Genomic DNA, 21654 nt, shown 5'->3' with positions numbered 1-21654 from the left:
ACCAGTCCAGACCAGTAGCCTACCTACACTCCTCGTCCAACGTTGTTAACTTGTTGCAGCGCTATTACCGGTATTATGGACCACAATACGGCATTCATCGAAACTTAACATTCGCTCACCCCACCGCATTGGCACCGGCCGGACAATAGCGGGACGGACAAGTAGGAGAGATAGGATCTCCGCCTGTCTGAAGAACTCAAGAACTGGACAGTACGACGCATTCACGCGGAGAGGCTCAGCCAGCCTGTTGAATACAGGCTTCTCCTCTATCCAGGTCTGGAGAGGTATAGCGGCGTGCACACACACACACAGCAGCAGCCCGCCACGGATAGATCCTATCAGGGTAAGTAGTTCACGTCATGACATGTAGTGTATAGCCTGGTGGTTGCTATTCATGTATAGGCAGTGAGTGACTGAGCATAAAGTTAAGATCAACCGAGTAGTATAGTCAGGCAGCAGGCTATATCTGGATATTGATAATGTAGGCTATATGTTTTGTTAAGAAACTCGCCTCCAGTCCACACTGACTCAGGAAAAGAAGATTATTTTATGTACAACTTCATAGTTCCCCCACAACTGCTTACTGTAGGCTACTATTTTCGATTAATTGATTACACAGAACCACAATGTAAATAACATTTTGGCTTTTGTGTTATCCTTTTAGCACCTTTTGTATATACCACTGTATAGGCCTATACCTTTTCTTGCAAACTGTTAAGTATTCAATCAATCAATCAATTTACTTCAAATAGTCTGTTAGGCTATATGAGTTTTGAAACAATGGATGATCATGTCTAATATTTCTTCCAATTCCTTATACAGCCCCTTGTGTTAATCTGTTGGCGTGGATCCAGTGATATACACTGAGAAGAGAGTCACGATGAACACGGTCATCGCCAAGCACGTGCAGAACCAGTCCCTGATGGCCATGACGTTCTTCAACTCCAGCTGCCGCTTCGACGAGGAGTTCAAGTACATCCTGCTGCCCGTGTCCTACAGCCTGGTGTTTGTGATCGGCCTGCTGCTCAACGCCACGGCCCTGTGGATGTTCCTCCGATCGGAGATGCGCCCGTGGAACGCCAGCACTGTGTTCATGTTCCACCTGGCCACGTCCGACTTCCTCTACGTGCTGTCGCTGCCCACGCTCATCTACTACTACGCCAACCGCAGCCACTGGCCCTTCGGCGTGGTCGCCTGCAAGGCCGTGCGCTTCCTCTTCTACGCCAACCTCTACTGCAGCATCCTCTTCCTCACGTGCATCAGCGTGCACCGCTACCTGGGCATCTGCCACCCCATCCGGACGATGGGCCTGGTGAAGCCGCGGCACGCGCACGCCGTGTGCGCCGCCGTGTGGGCCCTGGTGACGGTCTGCCTGGTGCCCAACATCGTCTTCGTCACCACCTCGCGGCGGGGCAACGACACGCTGTGCCACGACACCACCAGCCAGGGGGCCTTCGAGGAGTACGTGGACTACAGCTCCGTGGTCATGGCGCTGCTGTTTGGCGTCCCGTTCCTCGTCATCATGGTCTGCTACTGCCTGATGGCGCGGGCCCTGTGTCGGCCCCGCGGGGGACTGTCGGGGGACGGGCGGCAGAGCTCCTCATCCTCGTCGCGCCAAAAGTCCATCAAGCTGATCGTCGTGGTGCTGGTCGTGTTCGCGGTGTGCTTCGTGCCGTTTCACGTAACGCGGACCCTCTACTACACGTCGCGTGTGCTGGACCTCGACTGCGAGTTCCTGAACATTGTCAACTTTTCTTACAAGATAACCAGGCCACTGGCCAGTGTCAACAGCTGCATTGACCCCATTCTGTACTTCCTGGCTGGGGATCTCTACCGCTCCAAACTGATGTCAGCTCTGACTATGAAGAGGCAGACCACCAATAGCAGATCAGTTGATTTTGTGCCAGTGCGGCCCAACAATAATCATGACATAGCTCTGGCTTATAAGATCCCTGACGCCAAAGAGAGCTAGAGTTCTCCTTCAGGCATTTGTCGCTGCGTTGCGGTTGTCTTACCCTTGTACATCTCTTTTGTATTATGGATTTCTGTTCTGGGCATCATCATGGCTAACATTCCTGGCAACCTGGGCTGATTTTCTGTCATCTTGCATTAAGATGACAATACCCAGGAGGAGTGTACTTGGTCTAAAGCCACAAATAGCAGGATTCTGTGTTAAAGGTGAAATGGGCTAAACCTGTCAAAAAGTTACATTCATGAAAGAGCGGCTATATCGTGAAGTTGAATAATCTCTTGTTGTGTTTATTTATGGATTATCACTTAAGAAAGTCTGCATATGTCTGGTACACAAACGGGAAGAATACGTTTCAGTATCACATCGAGGTTTAGTTGTTTTGTTTGTTTGTAGGTCCCAAGTTCAAATCCATTGAAGTAGACAAACAAAACCTGCCTCTGTGCTTCTCAGCCAGTCAGGAGCCTACTATTACCACGAAGGAATGCTCACCCGTAGCCTATTACAATACAAGTATTTACAGTAAAAGGCTACTTACAAACCTCCATAGAGTTGAGGCTTAATGGAGCCTTCATTCAGCCTGAATAAGATTACTCACTGGGAAAGAACTATATTGGCAGGTCACAACTGTGCTTAAAAATCATGTATATATAAAAAGTCATCAAAGATTCAGTTGGTGATTTCATTGCCTTTGTCATCTTTATTTCAAAATGTTATATTGTTCACCTTTTAAAGCAATAAACAGGCTTGCTCGGTTTTAGCTTGAGTGCAATCTTAATTCATCACTCATCACATAAACCAATTCTCTCACCGACTCAACCTAGGGCAGGACTGAAGACAATGTTCAAGCTTTCTCTGGCCTCAGAAACAATTGACCAGATGAAATGTGATAGACTCATTCAGTTTCCAAGAGCTCACTTTAGAGGCAACCAGTTTATTTTTTATACTATGGAATTCAATGAATACAGTATATCTGTCTGTGGATCTACCTGTCCTTGCTTTGTTTTGCATCACCCTTGTAACCGTGTCAGCACTTTCATGAGTTGTATTTGTTACTGATGTTTTTTTATTATTATTATTTGCATTCTTGATTTTCTAACCTGTGCTTCAGTTTGAAAGGTGCTCTAAAAAATAACGTTTATTATTATTTATTATTCATGGCATGCATTAGAGTGAAACGGTCAATAACGGAACCATGTATTCGTATTGAACTGTCTGCCAAACCAAAGATAGAATAGATAAGTCTTGCTCTAGTTTGGAGACATGAGCAAACTATGAAGTTGTACATACAACAATAACACTGTGTGTGACCCAGAAACTACTATGAGCTCTGCATGGCTGCCAGATGTTTTTGTCCTTCAGTAGTAGTAGTTCCACAGCTGTCTGTCTCAATCTCTCTCTCTGCTATGAGGGCAGGAGGGAAGTGCAGGGCTGGATTAGTACCGGCTGTGTGTGCTGTGGACAACATGTCTCCGTCTACTAACAGCCCCTACCGGCTGTGTGTGCTGTGGACAACATGTCTCCGTCTACTAACAGCCCACGCCTTATTAGTGGCACAAGGGGAAGGGATTTTCCTGCACTGACCCCTCTGGGACAGATGGATGGAGTTCATATAGCCTTTTCCTTTCTCAATCTCTATTGAATTCCCTGACAACATCATGAGCGAGGGCAACGTAGGAAAGTTTTACTCAATAGTAGTAGGCGTATGCTTGTATTCTCCTTTATATTGTTATATTATTATATCACGCTTCTTTATATTGCTGTTAGAGTCCAATGCTGCATGTCAGTAGGTCAGCCGTATTCAGCAAGTCCCTGAGGGATTGAAAAAAAACATACTTTTTCTTTTCATATTATTGATTATTAAACTAATCAAAAGCATGTAATTTGATCCACCTGTCAAATCACTTTGAAATGTACATCAATCAAATCACTATCCGATGGATGGATGATAGATGTGATCGTGCGTGTGTGTTTAAAAATAATAACAAAGGAGAAAGACACGTTAACTATATCCTATATCCAACGTTTTATTTGATATTAATGTGCAGTATATGCAGTTAACAGGAGTAGAATATTCCAAACGCTTCATACTCATTGTTTGTTGCTTGATGATGGCTACGACTTATCTAAAAATGTTAGCCTCATGGCCAGATGGCCTAATAAAAATAATAATATATAAGAAGTGAAACTGAAAAGGGGATGTTGTTCTATAATTATAGACACATGCAAATAAGACTATACTAAATTACAAGTCAAGCTACCTTTTTCATGATGAACGGTGTATTCTTTATATTATACCATCACCAGTACTTTATTATCGTGGGTTTCAGCCAACATGAAAGAGAATCAGAATATTTATTGTCACATCACTTTACAAATAAGTTGGGTGAAATTATTAGTTGTGTAGGCTCATCATTGCAGTTAAAAGATAGATAGTCATATCCTAAAAGAGAGAGAGAGAGAGCAGAGGCACAAAGTGCATAATAAGTCATATGTTATGTACTTTTATGTCTCTTCTCTCTCCAATATCCACCCCGATACGTGAATATTGGTCATATAGAGCGGTAGTCACTCGGTGAGAAGAACTGTAACTGTTTAAAATCTGAGATATTGAGGACTATATGAACCTGCAGTGTGGTCTCAGTGTGGTCATCCATCCCATGGCATGGAAATAAAACAAAGGGAGGGAAACGTCTGATGGGACACGATAAAAGATCCTCACGTACTGCTGCTTTAATGATAAGCCATTGTAACGAGTCCTTATTAATAATATCAAGCTGATGTAAGAGACATGCTACGTGCCTATACTACTCTGAGCCTAGTGCGTTGTAGTCATAAAACATATTTTAAATAAAAAAACATTAACAAACAATGTTTGTCTTTTTCTGAAAGAGAACAAAATCACACAGGCCAACTACGGTATTCATACTACCACAGGTTTTACATATTCTAATGAAGGAAAACAAAACAAACTACACCACAACATGGATTTGTATTTTATGGCATTTATAGATAGCCTAGATATCCCATGTGCCATTATGTAACAATACCTCTCACTTAAAATGTGAAAACAAATGGGCAGAGCATAGTTGACTCCTATAGCTTGGAAACAAGGTAAGTGGACCCTAAAACCAGATATCTTATAGATATTGTTTTAAAAATATGTAATGTAAATGCAGTGCCTTAGTGGGTTACTTTGGGTGTAAATCATATAGGTTCAAATGAGATTTTTTAAACAATTAATTATTTCCTAACCAGACTTTTGTTCCCATGGCTGCAATCCAAACATTATGGTCATATAGCAATATCAAAGCAAACAGTGGTGGAAAAAGTACTCAGATTTTAAGTAAAAATATCAATAAGGCAATGTAATACTCTGTAAAAGTCTGGAATTAAAAATGTACAAAAGTATTGGTATAAAAAATATAAATGTGTCACATTGTGTATGTATAAAAAATAGCACAAGCTCACAATGTGCCTGAAGAAGAGGGTAGTGTATGTTTTCTTGTTTTGTAATAATAATAATCAAAACCTACAAAGTAACAGTAGACTAACTTAAAAAAATCTCATTATATAGAAGAGTAGGAAAGTAATAAAGTGGCTTATAATGCCACTGAAATGTAGTGCAGTAGAGTAGAAGTAAAGTAGCCTATTGAAAATACTCAAGTAAAGTTTAAAAAAAAAATATATATATATATATATATATATATATATATATATATAATTGTACTTACAGTACTTGAGTAAATATACTTAGTTTACTGTCACTACTCTTCAGTCTTCACCGTGAACCTTATCCATTTCACTTGTCCCAGAGCTATATTCAGATTGAATGTTAGCGAATAGCGCCTCTTTGTGGCTTGATTTCGTCTCACACACACGCACACGGCACACACACACAAGGTGGTGGAAAGCCTGGTGAGGCGAGGTTACACGCACACAGACGTGTATGTATTTGGATTAATCTCTCATCGCTCAGACCAAATATACCGGTAGGTTAATTGCTTTAATGGTATTATATGCTATATTTATGAAATTAGGCCTTGAATGCAGGTCTAATTGGTGATAGATTTGGCCTGGCTGTGAATCAGTTGAAATCAGGTGTTTGAATGTTTGTAAACAAACTACCGCTCACCCTGGTAGCCGGCTACGTCGAATGTCCACACACAATAAAGCAAAGTGTAGAACATTTGCTTTGTCGATGTCTATTGTCTAGTTTGTCAAGCTGTGGATATTTATAACAAAATGCATAATTCTAGTTAGTAGACTGCAGTTCTTCCAGAAATAATTAGGGTGAACTTAATGAGGCTAGGCTAACTACATGGGGCCCAAAGGTGAGTAGGCCAATATGGAGCACCTTTCACAGACAATGACAGTCACAACTAGAGAAGTTACACATTTTGAAAAATTGCTAAGTGGTTGCCGCAATCGCTTATATAGGCCCATCAGGAGCCCTCGTACAAGGTTTATTTGACTATGCATGCACCTCTTGGTACCACAGCACCTCAAAGGCCCTTAAAACAAGGCTCCAGACCTCCCAAAACAAACTGGTCAGGCTCCTACTTGGCCTCACCCCCCGAACCCACCTCACCCCTCTTTGACAGGCTGGAATGGCTTAGGGTCGACGACAGAGTACAGCATCTTGCAATGGGTCTGGTCCACAAGATTCGATACACCACCAAGATACCCATGTACCTGTCTAAATACTTCCTTAATGTAAACGAAGTCCACTCCCACAACACCAGAGGGAGTGCAACAAACAACAACAACTCAGATTCGGCACAAACAAGGGACTAAATTATTTTCGCTCCTATGCCACCAAAAGGTGGAACGCCCTACCAACAGTCATTAAGACATGTGAATCCCTTGACTCCTTCAAAACCGCTCTCAAAGGGCACCTACGGACGGCTGCAATTCATAACTGGCCCCCGTAAAATCTGAATCCCCCCCCCCCCTTTTTCCCCTCACTGTACATGTTTCTTTTCCCTTTTTACCTCCTTTATGATGAATTCCTGTTCTGTTCTTTGACTATATAGAAGTGTCTATTTGTACGTCTCTAAATGTTTTGATGAATTGAACATGGTGGACCCTCTTGTAAACAAGTGTAATGCTTAATTGGGGCAAAATTCTGCCTGTGCTGTTGTAATCGGATAGGTCCGGAGATCATGTGTATTTTTGTGAAATTTGGACAAAATCTGCAGGAGGAGTAAGAAGTGTGTTTTGAAGAAAAATTAAAATCACCCAAGGAATCCAGGGAAAAAATAATTTAGATTTTACGACCTACGGTTCAAGAGTTATAGGCCAAAACGTAAAGTGGGCTGTTATAGCGCCACCATGAGGCCAAACAATATAATTATATGTTAATGGTTTTTTTGTAATTATTATGAACCTCTCCAAGTTTTGTAACTAAAGCCCTTACTGTCTCCGAGGAAAGAATACTTGAATGTGAGTTTTCGCATTTTCCCATTCATGCCAAAAAAATCTTGTGGTTTTGTTGCAATGAGATGGCCTGGGACAAAACATCCTTTACACATTTCTTTATCCAATTTTGCATACATTGATTTTTATATCCATGGATGGATTAAAGTGAAAATAGGCCCTGTGCACAAAACCGAAAGGCCCCCCAAAGCCCGCCCAATTTTATGTGTTCAGCCTAACAGTAAGGCAGAGGTGAACTTTACTCAGGTAGCTAGTTTGTTACTGTCCAACCTTCCAAGCCTGTGTCATGAAAGAAAAACGGGCAAAAATCGGCTAAAGTGGCCGTCTTCAAGACGTTTGGCCATTGTCTTTTGGCCATTATGTATCATTATCTTTCTGACGTCCAAAGTCCAATCTGCTCAGTTCGAAGCTTGTTGGAGCCGTGACTTTGAGGACATTCTGAACCCAAGGGCCCCCATTGGCTCAGGGCCCCTGTGCACGTGCACACTTGGCACAAGCCAAAATTTGACCATGTTTATATCACATTTTCTTTAGCAATGTAGACACGTTTTCTCATCACCGAGGGAGAGAGAGAGATGTCCTTATTCTAGTAGGACAACATCCTTAACTGTATATTTATTTTATGTTTGTTTTATTTCACTCTTCCTTTTGGAAATGTAAACAAATCTCATGCCAATAAATTCCCTTTTGAAATTAATTGAATTGAGAGACAGAGAGCAAGCGAGAAAAAGGGGTAGTGATATACTCTCTAGTCGGCCTCTATTAAATTCCATGGCTGTCGAATGCGAGAAACAACTTAATCCTATATCGATTTCCCTTCAAAATATTTTCTAAGGAACGTATGACATTTTTCATCTGTCCATTTATTATTGTCAATGTGGCCAGTGATTGACTAATGGACTGCTGAGCTGTTTGCTGGATTGGCCTGCCCAGTCTGGGTGGAAGTGTCCCTGAGTCAGACACTACAACTACACCATAACTGGTCTGCTCCCCAGCGCTGTATTAATGGCACTTCCCCGCAGCTCTTAATATAATTGTTATATTATTATTATTATTTAAGCCAATAATACAACGGCATAGCTTTTATTCCTGAGAGATTGATCTCTAACCAGTAGTTCAATGCATATTATATGGGCTAATGAAAAGACATTATCTTATTGAATTGGCCTACTCTTCCAGTAGGGTGCTGGTGAATTCATGCTGCTTCTTCTTTATTTCTTCTTTTTCTTTCCATTCAAAATAAAACGGACAGCTATACCTGAAAACCATTGACGGAGGAAACTCACATTATAACTAACCATAAAATGACCCTAATATTTATGGGGATTTGAGGGGAGATCAACTTAACCCCTTAAGTCAAAAAAGACTTAGCAACAACAACATATCTTCATCTTCACACAAAGTCATAAAACGATTGTTTTATTATGACTTTGACCACATGTGATTCTGGGCAGGGTTCTTATATCATTATTGGGTTCAGCCAAAGGAAATTATTTTTAACTTCTCTCACGCTAAATTAAAATGAAATCTTAACTCTACCCCAATGCCAAAAAGATTTAATTGTAATCCTATGCCTAATTAGCCTACAGTCGGCCTACTGTATATAGGCACTGTAAATGGGCTTCTGTTTTGGATTGATAAACACACTAGTCTACCATCGATTTCAAAACACTCCCATGCTATCTAGAGAGTAGTGACGTATTTTGTTGAGCATCGACCATTTCTCTGTGTTCTTCTCTTGTTTGGCAAATTATAAAGCAGAGATGAGGGATTTCAAGGACGCATAGACTCCAATTTAATCTGAGAGGCTGAGAGCAGGAAGAGTGACACACAGAGGAGAGAAGTTCATTATTCCGCTGAAAAGGAACCCAATGGCTTTCACAGTCGCCATGGTAACTGGCCTTTCTTTCGCCGTCAGGCCTATGATAAGGTACTTCACAGCATTAAGCACAATTATTGCAAGGTAAAAGGAGGAAATATTGCTTTCCAATGCTAATAGATGTTAGATATTGATTGGCATTGGCATGGTGATTCATGCGGAACTGTGCCCCAACTGCTTCACTTGCCCGACTCGTTTGGAGCGTCGGGAGGCCGAAGAAAAATCTGTGATGTGCCTGGATGTTATATTTGATAGGCTGTTTGAGTAACACGGAGCGCTTCAGCCTCCCTGTATTGAGTCTTTACCACTTGTTCACCCCAACATGATGTCGGCAATAGGCCGAAAACTGAAGCAAGGCAGTTAATGCTGTGGTAAGAAAATGAGCAAATCTTAAAACACAGTAAAAACCCAATATTACACGTGTAGAAATTGTTTTTTCTCATTGCTGCAAGGCAACCTTCCTTGGGAACATTATGGGAGACAGCGCTTGTTGGATTTTAATAGCTATTTTCGCTTCTCACATTTTAATGTACTGTAGTTGAAAATCTGTTATTTTTATGTGTGCGAGTTTTGTAGAACGGAGCATAAATTGGGCCCAGCCAGTGCTGCTTCTCTACATCCCTTTCTTATGAAACAACTAATAACATAAATACTAAACACCGTCTGCTTCCCGTCATTAGCATGTCATTCCGTCTCCCGCTGACCCTGCCTTAACTCTCACGCACAATGGTGGTCTCGGCCTTGGTGGCAGTGAGGTCAGGGCCAAGCACAAGGCCAGGCCAAGGAGGGGCGGTCGGTTGATGCTGGGTGAGGCGAGGGGACCGAGAATTAACATAGTGGAAGGCAGTGGGAGGGGGAGGAGGAGTGGTGCGAGGGGGCCCTGGCACTCCTGGCAAATTGTTTTAACCCCTATTACAGCAAAGGCACAGAGCTTCTCTTATCTAGGCTGCTGCAGCCACTCATTAATATTCTGTACATATGGCAGTGCTTTCTGTATCATTGTCTATTAATGGGAGGGATAATCGCTCATTCAATTATCAGGCAGTCAGCGAAAGACCAACCCTGCCTGCCGGCCCCGTGCTTCACACCCGGCAAGCATGGCCAAAAACAGAGATGCGCCGGTGAGAATGTGAGAGCGATAGCAGGGATTACACCATATTAGCTAACTTTAATAAGACAGGCACCGGGAATGATGTGAGCCGGCAGGGGTCCACCGGAGAACAAGGAACATGCCTGAACCCCCGTTGGCAATAATAAAGAATGAGGGCAATAGCTTAAAGCAAAGCCTGTTTCTCTGTTCCACCTCAACATCTATGGTCTCTCATGCATCAATATCGTGGCCAATGGTTCATATTTTGGTTTTGATGGCGTGCCCTGCCTTTGAGAACAGTAAAGTGAGACTGTTTCTGTCTCTGACCTGTGGCCAGAAATTGCAGTTGTGTGTGATGGACTCTTATATTAACAGGATTTGCAGTTTGTAGCTTGACCCTGGTCTTTGTGGGCCAAAGGTCTGTGATGTGATCAAGTGCAGTGTTCACCTCTGTTGATCTGTGGGTTAGGGCCTCTCTGGGACCTCTTCCAAGACCCCGTCCCTTCGCTTCTCCCGCTGTGGAGGGAGGCCGTGGCCTGGATATGAGGGGGCTTCCTGATAATAGGATGACCTTTGACCTCTGTGGCCTGATGGAGGGAGCTTGTTGGTTCAACACACACACACACACACACACACACACACACACACACACACACACACACACATGGACACTTGCGCGGACACATGCGCGCCACACAAACAGAGCTACAATAAGGTTGTTTAGTTATCCTGCACTCCCAATTTCTTCAGGAGGTGGGCCAGATGATTGGGGGAGTGGGATGGCTGCAAAGCAGGGGAGTTTATAGGGAGCACAGAGAAGATAGGAGGTGAAATGTTAACAAAATCTCATAAAATCCAGAGTTTGATAAATTTTTCGCATTTTGACTGAACAGAAGCGGCTGTGGTTGCGGAGCGGGGCCTTTGTTGGAGGTCCCATTTTCCTCCGACAGAGCTGCAGGCTCACAGGGTCAGCGAAGTTAGGAAAGTAATTAAAGCGTGGTGATTCACTGCCTGCTGCAGAGAATAGAAAGCAAGCTGTCATTCTGATTTAGAAAAATAAATTACAATTTTAATAATGGTGTGAGGATGTGTGCGGGGGAGGGGGGGGGGGGAGTAATACGAGAGCGACTACATCCTCGGTGGGTTGGGGGGCTGGAGGGGGTGAGCATGTTGGGTGGGAGGAGGGGTCGAGGGGGGTTGCTGGCTGCCTACTTATCAATAGTTGCAATTTTTTCCCCCTTTTTTTTTTAACCACATCGGTAGTACATTGCAAGAGCACAAGTGCCCTTAAAAAAAAGAAAACCCTGGAACATTAACATACTGATTTCATGCGCGTGGCAAAGGGCCTGAGCCAATATCAGAGAGGACTCAGCAGTCCTATTGTCTGCTGGGACTCTGGTCCCCTCTGATATGAAAATTCAATTATTTTATAACTAGATCTGGCGCTGCGTTTTGACAGTCGACGGCAGCGCTTTGCCAGCTGCATCAGTGTGGGGGACCACAGCCCTCCTGATAGCGAGAGGGAGGCCTTTCAGCCATTGACATGTTTTTGGGGGACAAGATTGCCTAAATTTGTTGCATTTAAGGAATGAAAGTTAATCTAATGCACTGCCATTATCTCACTCAGGTAATTCCAATACCATCCTCGATCTGTGTTTACGCACATGCACGCACGCCCGCGTACGGGGACACACGTTCATTCTCTGGCACTTTGAATCTGATGCCTGGGCCGTCTCGTTCTGCCTCCAAACAGGTTATGTATTTATTTATTTTTCAGGAGCGCGTATGCGGCGTATCCTCAGAGCAGGGCTCGAAACTATAGCAAACTAAAGTTGTTTTTCCAGGAGACATCAGCAGTTTCCAGTCAGTGGTTCTGTAGGAAAACACACCAGTATGCCGTACTCGGTGTCAATACATTTCTCCAGGAAAGAATGCTTTTTCTTTTCTTTGCTTTTTTTCTTGCATTTTCTTCAATGCTCATACAACTGCATAGGCTACATTTATTAGTTTGGACTCGGTGTGAAAGAAAATTAACTTGGCTATACGTCATTTACTGTTGTTAATCATGCTGTTGGAAAAGACTTAGACTTAAGCACACTGTTGCGTTCTTCGGATTTTTAGCTGCGTTTTTCCGCCGGTTTTCCCGAAAAAATGCGTCCAGTGTGCAACCACCTTTGCTGTATTTAATTTTATATTAAAAGCTGTATCTAACTTGATGCTTAAAAGCTGGCCAAAGAGTTTATGGGGCTAGTCCTTTCATTGCCTCCATCCATGTGTCATTGTCTATGTTCTGAGGGGATCCACTACGATTAGGGAACAGGAAACAGACCCCCCCCCCCCCCCTCGATATGGCCCTCTCTCTCCCAGAGCCCACCGTGGTGTGCTTATTAACCCAAACTGGGATAAGACCATACCTGCCTCTGCTCATTAGGCCGTGTTGGAGTACACGCTCAGCCAGCAGAAGAATGGGACATTAATTAGTATTCTCTGCAGGGGGGAACTGCCATTAGCACTTAATTAGCACTAAGAGTACCATTCAGTCTTGTGGGGGGGTGGGGGGTGGGGGGGCAGCTAGTGTCCAACACAATATGTTCTGTGTCTTCTCCACTGTGTGTCAGGGGCAAAAAATGCTGAGGAAAGACCTCCTTTTGTGTGTGTGTGTGTGTGTGTGTGTGTGAAGTGTGCCTGCCTTCCATACACTCGCCAGCCAGGTTTGCTTTGTGTTATTCTATTCCTTATGCACTGTGCTTCAACCCCCCCCCCCCCCCCCCCCCAACATGGGGTTGTAGTTCATGGCGGTCCCGAGCCGAGGGATGAGATCTGTGTTGTTGTTTTAACCTGGGAAGGGTAGCTTCCTACACCCCACCACATATCCACACTTTATCTCCTATTCCAGTGATTTTCAAACTTTTCCATATGATGGTCCATTATTTATATTGGGCATTTGAGCCATGGACATCATGGTCCACCATTTGATGAGATGTATCCTCGCCGACCCAAAACGTAGAATATTTTGTTATCGTTGGATATGAAATTCGTCCACTATTGATGGTGGTACCATAGGAGAGATAAAGGGCAAACGATCAAAATAACAATTCTTCTACATTATAATTGTGTAGACTTCTTGTAAATGTAGTAATGCCGATGTGTAACCGTAATTGAACTCTTGAGAGCGTGAAATCAAATTGGTTGCATTTTACACTCAAGAGTTGAAGATCTAGAAGGGTCCATTTGGTCACCAACTCTTCCATCATGTAGTTTGGGACCACCTGGAACAATACCAAATGTGATTCTGCTGTGTCGCCAATCTCAGTGCTGTTGACCTCCATAAGGGCAAGCAATGCGTCCACATCTGTCCGCAGTGCACTCTGCACAGCTTTGGAGTAGTGGTCGTGTGTGTGTGTGTGTGCGCGTGTGTGTCCGCGTGTGTGTCCCCGCTAGGTGGGTGGGGGGGAGAGTTAGAGGTCAACTCTTGTAGTTTAGTCACAGGAAAACTCATTTGATCTGCTATACTTAGGCGTTCTGGAACCTTTTCTCTGTGTACATGTCCTGCATCATCACAGCCACAGAGGGCAGAGGAGAGTGTTGACCCAGCTTATGCCCCCCCCCCCCCATCTCCCCCGCCCCTTGGTCCCGCTGGCCCTCTCCTTTCACTCTCCATTCCCCCCTGTTAGCGAGCAGCCCTGCTTCTCTGGTCGCTGCAGGCGGACGGGACGGGACGGCGGTACCTTTCACTTCCCGAAATCTGATAGGCGGAGAGCTGTCATTTGCCAATTTGGCCTGAATGGGGAGGACAGTGGATTGAATGTCGTTTTCCCACCAGGCTTCACCATCCAGACCAGCAGGGGAGGGTGGGGACTGCAAGGGTGGGAGGGGGGGGGTGTGTAATGCTAGAGTAAAATTAGCGCTTTGATGGTAGCTAATACTGTGTGATGGGGTGGCACTGTGACGCAGACTTCCAGTAAGGTCCCCTGTTCGCTCTCTCTCTCTCTCTGTCTCCCAGCAGAGCACTGACACACCTATGAGATTATACGGGCCTGGCCTCCTCTCTCTGTAAGCTGTAATTTCTCCCCAGATCAATGTAATTATACATCTCCAACGTGGCCTCCCCGTGTCAATGGGCCAGACCAGGTCTTGTTTCCCCTCTGCTCACAAAGTTCCCTTCACACACAGGAGGCATGCACGCGCGTGCGCACGCACACACACAATCGGCGCACGCACGCACGCGCACCCACACAGATCAGGCTTATGGGAAAGGGAAGACACTTGACAGAACAAAACTCACAATGTTCCCTCTCATATTCCAGGGCCAGGTGACACACGGAACAGGCACAGATTTGGTTACACATGAAGTCCTCCACTTGAGATCAGTGTGTTACTCCCTGGTCTGGGCTGTGAGAAAGTAGGATAATAAAATCTCCAGTGGAATGGAATAGGTATCACTGTTGTTATGGTCATGTTGTACGTATAGTCCTAGATACTGTAGTTGTGTGGTTTGTAGGGATACCGGAGAACTCGCCAGTTTACCAAGTCGCAATGTCTTCATCGTTATGCTAACATGCTGTCTTCATCAGTGTAGTATGTCAAACTCACAGATGTTATAGTTCATTTCTAAAGTGATCAAATTATTTTGTGCAATTAAATGGTCAGCTAGATGATGATAAATAGGTTAGTATGTGAATACCAATGATAAGTAGGCCTACCATTTCAGGATATGTTTACTAATGAATTACATTGTTTCGTTACTTTGGTGTTTAAACTTTTAGCATTCCTACTTCATCTAGTGTTAACTCTAAACAACTACACCCACTGCACTGCTGCATGGGTTTAGAAGTTGCAGGCTTTATAACTCACTAAAATGAACAACTCAGGATTTTATCGCTGTGTGTTGTTGTGGTTGAGCCGGGAAAGAAGGAAGGAACCCTTTGGTTTCTTTTTTCCTTTTTATTTTTTACAATTCACATTAATCACAGTCAGAGGGCCAGACCTCGCTGTTCCCACCGAGATGACACGAGGACACACGAAATACAACACTGGAACCTGCCTCAGGGCTACCAGGCACGCCATGCACGTACACGCATAAACACACACACACACACACACACACACACACACACACACACACACACAGTTTTGATGCACGGCTCGAGCGGTGCTCTGACAGATGGACGGTTAAAGGCTTCTTAAATGTCCATATCAATCTGCACAGTTGTCACCGTGACAATGACGGAAACGGAACACCGTCAGGCAGTATCGTCATCATCTGCCCTGGCCCAACATCAGAGATAGATGGGCTCCCAATGCAGCAGCACATTCCTGTGGACATTAGCTGTGCCTCTGCAGAAATAGCAGAGGGTATAGTTTATTTATGCTATTCTCCTCGTAAGCTGGTTGTAATGATAAAGCCACGTGGTGGTATGTTTGTGTATATGTACTAGTACTGTTTATTATTGTGTCTCTAATGTAACGCTGATGGCATTTTTGCCAGCTATGGCTTAGAATGGGGATGTTTGGTGTAAACATCTGAAATACTATATCCTGTTTTTTTTAAATGGATCTGATTGCATTGATTTCTTTTGTTCTGGCTTTTGCATGGTAATGCAGATCTGCTTGTGGCCATGCAAGGTGATTGTCCTCTTCCTGACACACAGGAGCCATTGTGATCTGCTCTCCCTATAGGAGATGTTTTGTTTTTCGAGCTCTTTTCACACCAGCTCTCCCCTTTTCTTTCTTTTTTTTTTTTTTTTACACAGCGACCCTCTCTCTCTCCTCTCGTATAGCCCTGCACGGCAAGCCCCTTTCAAAAAGGGGGAAGCTCCAGGTCAGTTTCCCTTGCCAAGTTTTGCGGCCTGCCATGTTGTCTATTCTGCTCAGCTATTTAAAAAATGTTGAATATCAACAATGGCTTTCACTGGTGCATTGTCAACTTTTGTATGAAGCAATCTTGGCTGAATGAGATGGGTCCCAGTGCAGGGAGAGCTTGGCTGCAGTGTGCGGCTGTACCACACCGGTGCCTGCCTGCCCTCTCTCTCTCTCTCTCTCTCTCTTCTTTAGATTTGTGTGCTTGCACTGGGAGAGTCACCACCAACCGCGGCGCGGTGCTTCTGTCTAAAAAACGGTCCTAGCTGGGGCTCTGGTCTATAGGCTGTGGGGATGCTGTGGGTCTATTTCCCCTCTACCTTCTCATGGCCAGCCAGCAGCTGAAGGCGTGTCTGTGACTGTGGCTGACTGTCAGGGGGATCGGAGAGCAGCAGCAGCCTCGGGGGCCAGTCTGAGACTCTGAGCTGGGTGAGTGTCCTCAATTTTGTGCCCTGCAGAGCGGGAGGGAGGAGGAGAGGGCTTTGAGAAGGAGGAGAGGAGAGGGGGAGGGAGGGTGGTGGTGCTCAGGGAAATGGTGTAAGGTGCTTTGTGCTGGTATTGAGTTCTTACCTGCTCCTTCAACTCAATTTGGCACAGCATAATGTTTAATGAGAGATGTAGAAATGCTTCTAAGTTCTCAGTGTGTTAATACCTTATATCTGTACATGTAAATGTGTTTAAAAAGACAATTATATATATATATATATATATAGATAGTGTGGTACATTTTAGGAGTTGGATCATGTTTGTGCAGATACTGTACCTCCAAGAAAACTTTGGCCTCCAACTCGAGCTACTCCTGTACAATTAAAAGAATGTAGGCAAAACAGAGTAATAGAAGTTTGATTATTAACTGAAAAAGAGAAAAAGACACTTCTCCCTCCCCCTCCCCCCTTGCATGATAAAATAAATTATCAAAGCAATGAGCATGAATAGCATAAACCAGAACATTCGTGCTAAGCGCTATAGGGATCTTGAAAGTCAGAACACATTCATTCGAATATGTTTTCTGGATTTCCGTAGTGTGAAGCAGTTTCCCTGCTGGATACTGGATGCGTCCGTGACTCCACACAGCTGTGCATGATGTTTGCACAAGCACACATGTGCCTGTGTTTGCGTAAGTGAGTGAGAGAAGGATTGAAAGAGTAAGATGAAAGGAAGAATGAGAGCTTGCTTCCAGATAGTAGAGGCTTAGTTTCTTTGTCCTGCTGTCAGAGAGGAGTGCTGCGAGGCTGGGAGAAATCTTCCGAAAGCAGCGGCAACATCATGTATGTCCCATTGACATATCAGTCTAAGAAGCATTGAGCTGTCCCCTATGCTGTCTCTGTGTGTCTCTGTGTGTGTGTGTGTGTGTGTGTGTGTGTGTGTGTGTGTGTGTGTGTGTGTGTGTGTGACTGTGTGTGTGTGCTCACATGTGTGTGCACACTGCGCACGAAGTGCTGTGGCGAGTGTGACTGTGAAAATCTGGGTACTGTACCTTCCCATTTCTGGTCAGTCGCCCGAAAATTAGTAGTCATCCCTACCATACATGTCCCTTGATTGGCTGTATTAATTAAAGGTGTATTTTATACAACCAGGCCATACAGAGTAATTTGTAGTAGTTAAGCAGTTAAAATGACAATCTAACATATTTTGAGAGAATACATCCTGAGATTCCTTATAAACCAATACTGACTGGAGCTGCTTTCCCCATGATGACACATTCCGTAATGACTTTATTTGTTTTTACATTGGGACAGAATTGAAAGTAATTCCAATTGATTTCCAAGGGTACATTATATCGAGTACTGAGTCACTGAGTCACTGAATCTGAAAAAATAATCGTATTTTTTATTTCTTTAAAATCCCTACATGTAAACATCGACAAATAAAATGATTTTACGATCTATTCAACATGTATTGCAACATGTTTTAACTTATGTGAAAATGTGTTGATGACAGCGATTAGAACAACGCTTTGTAATTCATTTCATCAAATTCCAATGGCTTGCTTTCTCACCTTGTAATGTTTTAGAACCGGCAGTGTGAGGTTCTGCTCACATTCTGCTCAGTAAAGCCTCATTTATACATGGTTGCGTGCTAGTGTTGCATATATAGCAGATATACAAGCTCACCACACGTCATAATTGATGTGTGGAAACTAAATAAAAACTAAGCTATGATGACTAAAACTAAGACTAAATATATTGACAATTTCGTCTGCAAATAAAACTAGACTAAAATGTTAGGAAGGTACTAATGGACAAGAGATGCAGTAGGCCTATAAGTAATTTTACAATCGGTTGCATGCTGAAAATAGTGACGCGTTGTGAGCTTGCAGATCGGCTATTTTCAGCAGGTGTAAAAACTAAAAACAGTCATTACGACGGCATCAAGGCCTTTTAGTCGACTAAATCAACTGTAGATTTAGTCGACTAAAATCTCATGATATTCAGTCGACTGAAACTAGACTAAACACTAAAACATTGTGGGTGACTAAAATGTGACTAAAACTAAATGGAAACTATTCAAGAGACTATGACGAAAAACTAAAATGTTGCTGCCAAAAACAACAGTGGACTCCATGCATGGCCTATAGTCCTCTGTCTCACCTCTCTGACTGCGCTCCGCTCACCCCCTTTTACCCACGCAGGCAAGGTGACCACACTCTTCTCAGCCAAGCCATCCATTATCATGTCAACACAGCCAGCTTCACACCTTAGTCTGCTCCGTGCCCAGAACACTGGCTGTAATGAAATCAGCCGTAATCGCCACACTCATCTCGTCATGCTCAAGGTAATTAATATATTTGGAGGGCGATGGCTAACTCTTAATTAAATTATGCCCGGTTTAATGAGACCTTGACTGCAACTAAATTTATGACCACTATCTCCTTTATCAAGTACTTGGCACGCAACACAGATTTGTCATTTTCACCCAAATCACAGCTAGATTATGCAGAATGGTGTGCATGATTAATATATCAATTTATACTTGTTTGTTTCTCTCTCTTTTTTTTAAGATTTAATAAATTACCTTTTTGTAATTACTTAACCCTGCTTGGGGTTCTTTAAAAGCCACAATTTCTGCAATTAATGCACAAAGTATTTCCATTACATATTCATTTTGGGGGAAGAATACAGATAACAACTTGGTGGCATTAATCATATTACAAAATTGGGTGTATATTTAATTAATTAAAGCTACACTCTGCAAATTAATTGCATTTTCCCACAATATTATCTTAAACTAATGAAGGCGTGACAAAGAGACTGTTTCATTTTTTAAAAGGGGCCAGATTAGTGGGATCTCAATTATGGCTAAAACAAAAGAGTGCTGCTTGCTGGGGCACGGCGGCAAAGCAAAAAGTGACGATTCAGCACTTTCTTCCAAACAAAAAAAAGGAGAAAGTTTCCTTTGTTTTGAGGAAACTGTAGAACATGGCAATGATTCAAAAGATACATGAGAAATAATGAGGGATGTAATTAGCCTGGCAGGCAATAACGACATTTAAAATGATCATCGTATAGGAGGTGGTTGATAATCTTGATTTACAGGCAAGCTTTTCTAAACAGCAAGGCATCTGGCTAATGCTCACAGTGTCATACGTTACTACTGGAGCCATACTGTATAGGTTGAGGCAAACGTAATAATGGTAACTGCATAATGGCCTATATTGTACAGGTTCAAGTCCTTGGCTCCTCATGCAGCACAGTTGGCAATGGGATGTATCATAAATGTAGTCATCAGATGAAAATTACACAGATTTGGGTATGTCAAGGAAGGACCCCCAAATGTATACGATATGTATTTGGCCACGGACACCCCCCCCCCCCCCATTCGAAGTTCACAACACGTGATGTGAGTTTATAGATAGAAAAATAAAACAAGGCTCAAATATGTAACCCGTTAAGACCGGGAAAGCATATGTGGTTTATTTTAACCACTTTATCCATTATTATTATTATTATTTTTTTAATCCTGAAAATGTGTGCAAATCTTTTAACTCAACATATTTTGAGATGGGGGTCCGCAAGCCGTATCATTTTGGGGTGTCCTTGACATGAAAACATTTGAGCATTTGTATAGTTCAAGAACACCTGGAGGTTTAGGGATTATAGAGGTTCTTTTTAGGGGAGCATTAAAGCCTATTCATACTAGTTTGGGGTGATTAGGTGACCACCTTATCACCTACAGTAAAACAAGAGAGATGTGTTTGGGTGAGCGGTGAGTTACCACCGCGGCGGCATGACGTCATGTAGGTACTTTTCTGTCACCTATCGCCTAAAACTGCAGTATGAATTGCCTTTATAGTTGAAGAAGTTCTGGCAGCAGACTTTGCTCCTGAAGAGACACAGAGGTGAGCATGTTACACCCCAAAGATTAAGTACAGCTTAATCCAGCCTATACCCAGTGGCTCAGAAGCAAAACCATATTTATAGAAATTTTCTGCCTAATTAAAACTGAATCGAAATTAGCTTTAAATGGATATGAGTTTATAATTCAGAGTAATTTAGTATTTTTTTCTTTTCATTTAACGCATCATATACCAAATGTGTTCATAGGAATGTTTCCCATAATAAAGTAAAAAGTAAAGAGTGATTGTCCATGGAATGAGTCCAGGCAGCTAATAATCATTGCATATTCATTTGAAAATGCTTCCTCCACTGTCCTCGGATGTGACATAATTGTCATTATGCTTTTTAGCTCCATTGGTCAATAATCCAATGAGGAAATGCATGTGTCAATTAAGGAACTGCCAAGGGTCAGTGAGTATATGAATTTTAACAGCATACTTCTACACTTTGATTGCTGAGTGTCATTGTAATAGCGTGCGTGCATGCGAGAGCACTGAGCACTCAACCATTAGCATAATTATAGATTTGTTTACGTGCCCATCTAAAGTGATAATCCAGAATCCAGAGGGGGTGCTATACTGTATGTGGTGAAGCACAAACCATTCCCGGGGGGGCTATAAGTGAGATGGAGCAGAGAGTGTTGGGTGGTCATGCCTTGTCTGCTCATGACGGTGGCGGGTTAAAGAGATTACACATGGGGTCTGTGTCAGCAGCCTTGGCCCGGCCCTGTGTGCTTACACAGGAACATAATGAGGAAGGACATGCTTGGTCTACCGGGGAAAAAAGAGCCCCGATGTTTCGCGGCATTCCTCGCTGACAGCTACAGGAGGCAAATGGCATTTTGCACGTTGTCTTATACCGGTGGTTTGAAGTGGAGACCCCTCCCCATCCCGGAAAGCACTTGGAATTGTAGAAGTTGAGGGCGGCATTAAATTTTTGTTTGACTCAGTTCCACAGATAAATATTGTGAAACTAGCAGATCTACTAGCTATATTGTAAGCTTGTATATAGTTCTACTATTTTCATAAATGTTGCCTCTTTCTTATATTATTTGACATTTTGGCCGATGTTTGACCAGTTT

The 21654-nt window shown here is 43.2% G+C and overlaps 1 protein-coding gene across 2 annotated transcripts; it reads left to right on the top strand.

Moving 5' to 3' along the window:
* On the top strand, positions 1 to 4789 carry LOC308322040 (P2Y purinoceptor 4). Of its 2 annotated transcripts, none has more exons than XM_080773223.1 (2): positions 1 to 284; positions 823 to 4789. In XM_080773223.1, the coding sequence occupies exon 2, from the start codon at positions 881 to 883 to the stop codon at positions 1970 to 1972; it is 1092 nt and encodes a 363-aa protein (XP_080629349.1). In that variant the 5' UTR covers positions 1 to 284; positions 823 to 880; the 3' UTR covers positions 1973 to 4789. The 2 variants fall into 2 exon arrangements, with proteins under 2 accessions (XP_080629349.1, XP_080629348.1); XM_080773222.1 differs by having other exon boundaries at positions 1 to 343.
* Positions 4790 to 21654: the final 16865 nt, after the last annotated feature.

This window comes from Protomyctophum bolini, assembly GCF_963924005.1.
Source record: "Protomyctophum bolini genome assembly, chromosome: 10".
In the NCBI taxonomy this organism is placed as follows: Eukaryota; Metazoa; Chordata; class Actinopteri; order Myctophiformes; family Myctophidae; genus Protomyctophum; species Protomyctophum bolini.
Note: the sequence above shows the minus strand (reverse complement) of the source record. Positions and strands in the feature narration are given on the sequence as shown.